We start from the raw sequence: 10,781 nt of genomic DNA, 5'->3' as shown, positions 1-10,781 counted from the left end.
AGCACTTTGCACGAGCAGTCACATCCAGCGTTTAGTTTTATTTCACGGGCAGATCTTTGGCAATTGGCTAGTTCATTGTTCATTTTCTTCACGTACAAAAATGATCTTAATGTCCACAAAACATATGTCTGCAAATAATGTGATGAAGCACAAACAAATAGGGCCCTCACGTTGTGTTTAGTCACAATAACAAAATGGCACAATATGCGGAAACGTTATTCAATAACAATCAAGGTCTCCCGGCATTAAAACCTCAGGATAGCTTCAGTGATGTCAACTCTCTCTCTCTCTTTGAACAGTAATTTTTCGTCAATTAAAGATAATCTGTAAACCTAATTCTCTTTCTATGGGAATTTGCTCACTGTTGGGATTCCATTTGCTGTCATCTGCATGTACTAAGGACGTGTTTCTTCTAGTGGAATTATAGAAGTCCGATGGTCCAAGCCATGCATTTAAAAAATGCCTCTCATAAAATAGACTATGACTCAAAAAGAGAGGAAATCAAGACCAATGTTATGTCTGTACAAGGTTTGAGGTAACATAATTTTCTGCTACAAAGGACCTCCAGACAAGATAAAAAAATATTCGGTCAAAGATTTTTTACTTTGAATGATCGTGATGTGCTATGTGTGACATAACTGATCTCCCATCAAAACCCCATTTCCCCTGTCTGTAGTTCTTTTATTGCCATGCTCAACGAAGCCACCTCTGTCTTTATGCCATATGTCCAATAAAAAGGTTGAATCTTTGTCAAATCAAGGAAGGATTCCTTGGATATCTTGTGATTCCTTTGGTGAGTGTAATTTTTTGTGTTACGTACGTAAACATCGGACTTGAATACAGATTATTTGGAGATGTTGTTTCCTTTCTCCAGGAATGGTTCTCCCTCCTCCACCTCTCTCTCTTTTTCTGTCTCTTTGGAATACATGGGTGAACGTTGTCATACCTGTGTAGATGCTGCCATTTTGAAAGTACCATGTTTAGTTAGTGTTCCATGTTTCGTTCAGTGTCCCTATGTCGCTGTGGTTGATGGTGAATCTGGTAATCCCTCGATTCCATTGTCCCAGGTTTCGGGACCAATCACGCCCTCCACATTGCTCAGAGGCTCTTTCTCTGGGAGGCGCAAACCGTCACGGGAACACGGGGTCATCCCAGTGTTGCAGCTCATGTTGTCCTTTCCCGAGTCGTCGGTCGTTGAACGTGGTGCATGTTGATCACTGCATCCGTCTCTTGACCATGACCGGGGCCAGGTGGTGGCGCTTGTGTTTCACCGCCTCCCGCAGGTGAACGACTGTCTGATCTCGTCCCACCATGGCACTGCAGAAAGACCTCCTGGGCAAAAAGGGCGAGGAGAAGGGGAGAGAAGGGGGAAAGGGATGGGGGGGTAAATGCCCTTAGCTTTAAAATGGTTCTGACAGCATAGAGTGTCAACAAGATCAAGAGTGCAAAACACATTACCCATAAAACATTCATTTATGTTGTTCCTCTCCATCGCTGACAGCCATGTCATACTGCAACCCCCACCACATGCAACCCACAATGTGCACTGTTCCTGCTCTGTCAGATAGATTGACACAGAGCCGTATTCTTACACCCATTACCTATACAAGCATGCTTGACGCAACCCACTTTATGTTGCATAACTCCAAATCTGTGATTTACAACTGCTTGAGTTTCATGCTTATTCTGAGCATCTTGTAAAACACTAATAACAGATTAATTCGGCATGCTCCAATTTGCAATTATGCCTGTTAAAATTAAATAAATGTTATATTTTATGGCCAAATAGCACAGGGATTGTTTGAGGGCATGCAAATCCCCTTTAATAAATGGAACTAAAATGGACAGAGTACAGCTTTGATTTAAAGGTTGTGTTCACATTGTCAGAAATACACATTAAGCAAGTTTGAACAATGGAAGGAAGGATCTAAAATTAACCAATATATACTGTCACGTCATGCAAAACAATGTCATTAATAAAATAATCACATCAAGTAAATAAATTACTGATCAACAATCTTGAATCAGATTCATGGGGATAATATCTACCTGCTCACGTTTCGCTGTCTTCCTTTAGCTTGTATATGAATTCAGCTATAGCCACAAAGACGGAGAGAACCAGGCCAGACGCCAGCACTATAAAGATCCCTCCCAGGTTCTGAATGCCCATGGGGCCGGCGCTTACTCACGGTGCTCTTCGTCAGACAGCTGCTGCTCCACCACTTCTCCTTGAGCATGTGCAGACGGCCATTTCCTCCAGGATGTTTCAGAATGGCGATGGTCACTTTGTCCCGTATGGAGAGCCTGTAAGGCAAGCAACAGAAGGTCTGCTTTAGTCGTTGTTGAAAGATATAGATAAACCATTAGCTGGACCTTGCTGATGAGGCCACAGGGGAATTTTCATAAAACATGGCTCAAATGCATATGTTGTCATTGCATATTGATAGAAATCAAATCGAAGTTTATTGGTCGCGTACACAGTTTTGCAGATGTTATCGGCAGGTGCAATGCGAAATGTTTCTTGTTTCTAGCTAAAACAGTGCAGCAATATCTCGCAATACAATAACAATACACACATAGTCCAAAAAAATGTACTAAATAACAAGAGTAAAATACAATAGTAGTTCATTGAAATGCTCTGCATCGAAAGCACAGATACTAGGATTAATGTGTTATTTGTTCCTGTCCAGCTCGAAGGACCACCTCCTACCAATGTATCAATGGGAGGGGATGGTGCTGCTGCAGGGGTTATGGAGAGCTGGAGAGTGTTTATACCATCAACAACCTACTATATCTATTATGGTACAGATATTTTGTTACATCTTACCCATGGGAGTGCCTATTCCATCAGCCTTTTGCTGTCAATGATGCCTCCAACCTGGGTGAGGTTGCAGTTCTGCCGGGTAATGTAATCGATTGTGGTGGACTCCATGAGCAAGGCATAGTCAGACTTCAGAACCCTCTGGATGCCGTCCTCAATGGACTTGACCAGCGACGTACTCTGTTTACTACTCATAAAGGCCCACATCTTCTCAAAAGTAGAAACCTTTGATTTCTGTAAGGGGGAAGAATTGAAATTACAATCAATGTTGAATCTCAGATTGTGCATTACACCTGGTCAAAGGGCATTGAGTCTACACGTACCTTTCTGAAAATTAACATGTTTTCTACAGTGTGTTGATGCCATTGCACATTACTAGCCCTCTCATCTTTGTAGCACATAGTATTAGTGTTGAAAAATACTCTGGCAACCTTGAGCACCTATCATGCTGTTACTTTTCACTCCACACTTCTCCATTTCGAGAAGTATATAATTGTAAGAATAAAGGAATGCATTGGAGCCTTGAGCTCCAAGTGAACGAATAACCTGTGCAATGCCACTTTAACATTCTCCAGCTTTTCCCCAATACTGTATCTACTTTGACACTTGTATACTTTCAAACATCTATTGTTTATTTTATTTTTTTATAAAAAGAGACTTGGGCCACTGGATATAATAATTTAGTAAGACATGAGGAGGTACGGTACATCTATTTTCATCCAGGGGGAAATAGGCAAAAAGGCTGGAATAATTGAGTTCCTCTCCATTAGCCTTGCGTTTGTCTGTGTGATATTTCTATGCTATTTGACAAAGGGGTCAAATGATTATTCCATACCTAATTTGGAGATAATGACTGTCTCATTACCATAGGCATTTTAAACTATGAACGATATCAAAGCTCTTTGAGTTACTTAATTCCTGCATCGACGATTGAAATGCCGAAAAACATTATTTAGATGTGCAGGTGATATGTTGGTATATGAAATATAAAACACATACAGTACATCTGATTGTCAAGATAGCATAGTGTTACCATGAGTGTGCCAGAGATTACAGTGCAAAAAAGCTTTTACTTTGCCCACACAGTGCCCTTCCATGCAGTGTGTTTTGACGAAATCTACAGCTACTCCCCGACCTCTTCAGTATTATCAGCTCCCTCATCTGCTTCAGTCGAGCTGCGTTAGCCTCCCAGTGATAAGGAACCGAGGCACTTGAGCTCTGCGAACTGATGAGGTAATTATAGACACCTGTGTCTCCTCTGACTAATAACACTGCAATCATATCTGTCACTAATCAAAGTAAACACGCTTTCACCAGGAGAAAAATCCACTTTTTACTCTGCTGAGAACTTACAGCAAGTTTTTACTAATTGTCAATAATCTATAATTTAGAGAGAAGGTTCAAATAGATGGGTATAGCTCAGGGTAGACAGGCAGAGCCATTAGGAACTAAAGGCCGTGATGAGCAGATTATTAGTAGGATCAGGTGGGTTTCAGTAGGGGCTGGAGCAAAAGCCCACACACTCAGTAGCTCTCCAAGAGGAGGGTTGGCCACCCCGGTTTATACTATAGCCAGTAGTTCCAATGGTTAGGCAACTGATGACTTCTAATTTGGTATAATCACACACTTCTAGTTACTCCATGGACCATGCCTAATCCCTCATTGAACTCAATGTTAATCAAACCTTATGGAATAGAATGGTTACTAATGTGCTCTTTCTCTCCCCAGTGATTTTTTTGGTGGTCACTGGGAATCTTTATGTGGGTGAAAATTCTATTGGTGGATATTCTGGCCGGGTCATAGAGCAGCTAAGACATAATGCTAACAGAGAGTAGAAAGAGATACATTATGAAAAAATTAATAATAATAATAATAATAATAATAATTGTAGCACACGTTTTCAAATACCCAAAGTGCCAATAAATATAATATTAATATAATATAATGTGAATAAACCAATATAAAGGACATAGGGGTGAAGGAAATAGCAAATGGGCCACAGAGAGAAGTCTAAAAAGTCATCCTCAGTTATATTGTCAGTGCAGGGGAAACTACAAAGATACACTCTTTAGCAGAGGCACAATTATTACATACAGTATTTATGTTATACTACTCAACAGAGAATATTTGAAAGTGTAAAACTGGGGCAATCACCCTGGATAAAAGGATCTGTTTTCCTTGCCTATTGTGTGTCATAAACATATGGACTTTTCCCTTGTCCATAAAACATTTTCCATAGAAATGTGTCCAATGTTTTCAATTTCTTACACCGAAAAACAGCAAACCCTTATATGTTATTCAGATACGACAGTAACAGCATCTGAGGCGAAACTCAAATAATAAAATAAAAGTTTAGACCCTGCAGGGCAAAAGCTGAAACTTTGGAATAAAACAATCATTATGGAGGATCACATCAAACAGCGTGGAGAAGTGGAGAAGCTGGAGAATTTGCTTTGCAGTGGGAATTAAGATCTAACTGGAAATCTGTCTTTTGTGGAATAGCACTATTTTTTTTCCTCAACTGTATAGAGAAAAAAACATTTCTTAAAAAAGTCGGCCAAAAAGTACTGATTCAGCATCTTGTCTCAGTTCTTCATAAACACGTTTTTATGACAATATAACTGTGTGTGAATCAGCGTGCTTCAATCAATGGGGCTGCATTCAAACTGCTTAAATGACTGTAGAAATGAAATTAAGAGATTTAATTATGTTATTTTCAGATAATGTTCTTTGCAGAGTGTTCATTTCATATGAGTAATGAAATCAACATGAAAGAAAGCACAACTCAAAACCAAAGCAAAGACAGACTATGTCCAAACTTTTAATATACATACCTTGAAGAAAGACATGGTGGCACCGTCTTTGACCACACCGTACTCAATCTTGGTCTGCTTGGCGATGTCGTCTGCAGAGTCCACGGGCGACACCATGCGCTCACGGTGAGAAGGGCGTGCCAGGTTGGCCGTGTAGGAGAGATGATGATGAGGGTGAAGAACCACCAGATGCCTCCGATGATCCTGGTGGACAGGGCTTTGGGCATCAGCTCAGAGCCTGAATAGCAGACAGGGTGTGTGAGAACAACAGGCATCTTACAGTTGCTAATTGTTTACCTCACATTTAGGCTTGAATGTTGGCTGTATGGTTCATATACATATTCTATTATATATTAGGTAATTTCTGGGCAATATTTCTGTCCATTTAGGGGACCCATTTTGACTTAAGTGTACCCCCCAGAGGCAAAAGTTTGGTATAGCTTTATAATGGAGATGTATGACATCACATATGTATCTTCATTATGTAACACTGTTACAGAATATAACAATCACAATGGTTATATGGTTGCTTTTTTCACATAAAGGTGATCAATGGAACACACATACACTCTTGGTCTTACTCAAATTCTCAGAGGGAAAACAACTACAGGGGCATATCTAAGTACCTGGCAGCCTTCCTAAGTTTGGAAAATGAATTACATTTTAATTTGACTACAATTGGCTGACTATGAAGGAAGCGGATCAGCACAACCTTTCGGGGTCGATCCCAAACTAATTGCTAGATACAGTAGGATTCCTGGATCCACACAAACCTCCAGTCTGGGTTGAGTGTTCCTTTTAAAATAATGGTCATGTTCCAAGCTGACAATATTCCAGTTGTGTTGCACCATCCAATGGTTGTGTGCAAGTCATTGACTGCAGAGTCAGGTATCTGATATATATCATATGATGAGATTAGTTGAAATGATAAACACCTATACATGCATTATGAGATATCAGAATCGGGTCAGAATCAGGTTTATTGTCCTACAAGAGAAAATCTTAGCACAGCTCACACATGAATGCATAAAACACTTCGGAAACACGGCAAGAAACAAACATAGAGGGAAGCTACATAGAATTGTTCATTATAGTGATAGCCGCCAGGATGAAACTCCTCCAGAAGGGCACAGTGAGAACACTTAATTGTCCGGTATCTCCAACCTGACGGGAGGAGATCAAAGCAGTAGTGGGTGGTCTGGGCTGGAGATCTGTCATGCATCTGCAATGTAGTCAGCCTGGAACACGGCCTCTGATTCCACCAAGCTTAACAAACAGAAAACACAAACTGATGGTGGAATCTGGAATATTCTTATTGGGAGCCGAGCAAGATATGAGGGGGGGAGGCGGTTAAATCTATTCTGGTGTTTTTGAATTAATAAAGTGACACGCGTTTGCTTTTTTTGCTGTGGGGTTTCATAAATAACCCTGACACTAGGCCTGCAAGTCCCAATCTAAATGTGATTCTGCTCTTTCTCTGCCTTTGAAATGTTCCACCTCCTTTGCCACAGCCATATGTTCCCTGCGCCCGTAAAATGGCTTGCATAGTATACATGCACTATATGCTTTCTTTTATTTTGTCTGTTGCATGCATTTTGAAGATTACAACATGTCTATTTTGTGTTTTATATTCTTCTTTGCATGATTTTGAATTGTGTTGAGCAGTGTCTCACAAAGAATGCATCCATAACATACATTAATTTGTGACAACTTACATTTGACAGGGTGAAAATGGCTTATCAGTCTCAGGACATAAATGTTCAATTACTTAGGTTGGCCAGTCTGCCTCCAACAGCATTTATTATGACTTTGTGAGGTCCTCTGTCAGATACATTCCCATATATCTTGTTTACAATAGCTTTTTGACTCACGGTTAAAGTTACTTTATTTTCTGTCCCTGTCGACATCTAAAACAACCTCTCCACCAGAGGTTGCGTTCAGTGCCCTCCACTACTTTACTGATAAGATTTATGAGGGCAATTTTGAAGAGTAACCACCCCACTGAGAGGAGGTAAAGTGGTCAGCTTTTTAACCTTCCTTACCCAATTTGATTGGATTTGTCCTTTGTGATTTGACAGCCTTACACGGTGGCAAACAAGGCCAGTACTGTAACACTCCACGGTAAGAACTATCACTTAAGTATAGGAGGACACCCAGCTCAGCAGTCATACTGGTAAAGAACTGGAACAACTGGTAACACAATTGGATTCCAGGCCATAAAATGCTGTTGTCAGCTGGAGCGCACTGCACCGAGAACACTCTAATAAATACAAAAAATGGATTGGTCATATGCTGCCGAGGATATAAAACCTTGTCAATACACTATACATCTCCTTGAAGAAGGACTTCATGTCTTCTAAGCCAAAGAAGTATAAATGTCCTTTCAGAGCAGAAGATAATGATGCAATTCCAGTCAACAAAGCGACACATCAATCTCAGTGACTGCAGTGCTGCTGCAGCTAGAATGGCTAGGTGCTGACATCTTAGATACTGCAAGTTTCAAGATGTAATGTCATGTGCACAAGTACAGTGAAAGGCCATGCAAAACACTATGACAAAACATTCCAATGTAAAGTATGTTATAGGATGGGGGATGTGACTAAATACACACTACGGCAAAATGCCAATTTTATTGAGAAAGGTATTAGGCTCAGGGATGCTGAATGAATGAATGAATGAAGGACATTTTATTTTCGTGTCAAATCACTAGTTGGCAACTCATCCCTTATGGTATTAATTGCCACAAACAAACATTACAATAATTCACTGTGATAATTCAGTGCTAATTCTTGATGCTTGTAATATTGCATACAGTAGTAGCATTTGCTGTGATCCACCCGTGTGAAATTAATGTATTTACCGTACCCTCTATCCCCATAGTACAATATACGACTTGCAAAAAGCATTCATAACTACTTGTGGCTCCTTATAACAGCCTTGATAAAAGCACACATGCTTAAGATAGATTCATAATGCATAACAACATAAGTGTCTCATAGAAACGGAAACGGCTTGCTCCATCGTCAGTTTGAAAAAGGACAATCAGAGCCTTTCTGGGAGTTACAGTGTATATTCTCTGTGGATTTAGAAGCACTGAGTACTATTAAATGCAATGCCCTGGCTTTCTCCCCATGTTATTTTCCCCAAAGCAAGGCTTCAACTTAACATCAGAGAGGCAGCTCTTCCCATGAGAATCATTACCTGCACTTAACATTCTCTCCTTAGCAGCTTCATCACATAAAAACACGCTCTCACGACCAGAGGCTGTTACTGCTTATTAATCTCTTTTAAATACTCAAATGTTTTCCAAGGTTGAGAAACTCTCTTCTCCATATCGGAATAAGATAACACAGATACAGTAAAAACAATGCCCCATGACTATAAATGCAGTATTTTGTACAGCTTATGTTACTTACACATTTTGCAACTCAGTTATTTTCATGTTTCCACCCATTTTGCAACACCTATCAGAAAAGCCTCCACACAGCCCAGGGCGCGCCCTCTTTTGAAGCATGCAAGGTGTGCTTTTACACCACTCCATTTTGTGTACTCTTCTTGTTTTGTATGACACCTCACTCCTACAGACAAGCTTGCAGGGTTTTGTTTTATTAGGCCCTTCTTCCTCTTCCAAACATGGCCATTTGCATTTTAAACATGTCAATGAAATGGCTTCCTCCTCAGTGTCTGTCAGTGAGTTTGGTAGCAGAGCATAAGGTGTCTGGTTTGTATAACAAAAATGCACCCCTTTGGATACATATTTGGACCATTTGTATCAGGGGCAGAACACTTTGCACTGGCACTTTTGTATTCTTTCCAGCATGGAATTCAATTAAGTATATTTCTCAGCCTCCTTGGTTTTTCTTTTTATGGTTTAAGTGCGAATACCTGCTGAACTCTCTCACGCACTGGCCACTATTTACCTAAGCCTGAGTGCAGACCCTCATACTGCTTTGCTACAGACAGGTCATCTGACATTTGCCCAAGATGCCAGTTGGCCAGTCCACCTGAGTACAGGACACATACGTGCCACAGAAAGTCACAATTGCTCAATACTAGTCCATCTGAACAGAGAGAAATGTGTGCAGGCTGCACATGGTGCTCCAGGGTGAAGACTATGTTATTGCTGCATTGATAAATTACATGATCAAACGATTAGATATTATCAAGGTTTGTTATAAGGAGCTGGATAAAAAATGCATTTCAGTGGGTATGTCTTCCAGAGAATCAATGTTTGACCTACTTTTTTAGTTAACTGCAAATGATGCAGGTTATTTCATTTTTTCACTCTGTCATAGGGAACTAAGTTACAGTAGATTGGGAAAAGGTAACATGTTTAAAGAGTAATTGTAACTTGTTAACGTAATTGTTTTAAGCAATTTTAGATGACATTAGCACTATGATCTTAAAGGGATAGTTCACCCAAATTACAAAAGTAGATATCCTTTTGGTTTTGTTAACCTGGCTACTTTCACCAAAAGCATTTTTTTTGGCACTTGTGTCCAAAGAACAATGCAAGTCATTATCCCAGATACAATTATTTTCCGTGTTTGATATCCAAATCATTTTAAAGTAACTGTATAGAGCTCCAAAATCCATTTTAGACACTTTGGGATGATTTGGCAATGAAACGTCTATTTTTCAAGCAAGGTTATACTCATAATGCAAGTGGAGTTCAGCCTAGTTAACTCTTAGACCATTCTGCTGTGTCAAAGTAAATATCCTGTAAATATCCTGTTGTATAGTATGTAATCTGAGGGAACAACATTAACCTGCTTACAGGAGGACAGTATTCAAAGGAACAACATTCTTTACCAACACAGGTGGTTTACGATCTCAAGTTGAAGATTCAAGTGGTTGACCCACCATCTCAATGACAAAGGACCATCAATCTTGTTCAAAGATTAATCACCAACTTCCTTCTGTTTTGTTTATTCCTCTCCTCCCTCTCATATTGTACTGTTATCCTCCTAGCCTCCACTCACAATGCACATTTTCAGGGATACCACGCAGCTACGCGGGAGAGCTGCCGAGAAGCCGCACAGCTTTTGTGCTTAATGAATTGACGCATTTGCTCTCCTTACCGGCAGAGAACCACCATCAAACCCCGCCGAGCCTCTAATTTGTCTTGTTACATTGAGGTTAAACAT

General features: G+C 40.1%; 1 protein-coding gene across 1 annotated transcript in view; it reads right to left on the bottom strand.

The window, feature by feature from the left end:
* Window positions 1–1,214: 1,214 nt before the first annotated feature.
* The window catches only part of LOC121555802 (glutamate receptor ionotropic, kainate 3), a gene marked incomplete at its 5' end in the record, with an annotated part of 43,885 nt that continues 34,318 nt past the window's right edge, over window positions 1,215–10,781 (bottom strand). Inside the window, 7 exon segments of the mRNA XM_045219475.1 lie at window positions 1,215–1,332; window positions 2,058–2,188; window positions 2,190–2,304; window positions 2,821–2,855; window positions 2,858–3,055; window positions 5,656–5,795; window positions 5,798–5,872. Coding sequence (XP_045075410.1) covers window positions 1,215–1,332; window positions 2,058–2,188; window positions 2,190–2,304; window positions 2,821–2,855; window positions 2,858–3,055; window positions 5,656–5,795; window positions 5,798–5,872 — 812 coding nt within the window.

This window comes from Coregonus clupeaformis, unplaced genomic scaffold (assembly GCF_020615455.1).
Source record: "Coregonus clupeaformis isolate EN_2021a unplaced genomic scaffold, ASM2061545v1 scaf2399, whole genome shotgun sequence".
Classification (NCBI taxonomy): domain Eukaryota; kingdom Metazoa; phylum Chordata; class Actinopteri; order Salmoniformes; family Salmonidae; genus Coregonus; species Coregonus clupeaformis.
Note: the sequence above shows the minus strand (reverse complement) of the source record. Positions and strands in the feature narration are given on the sequence as shown.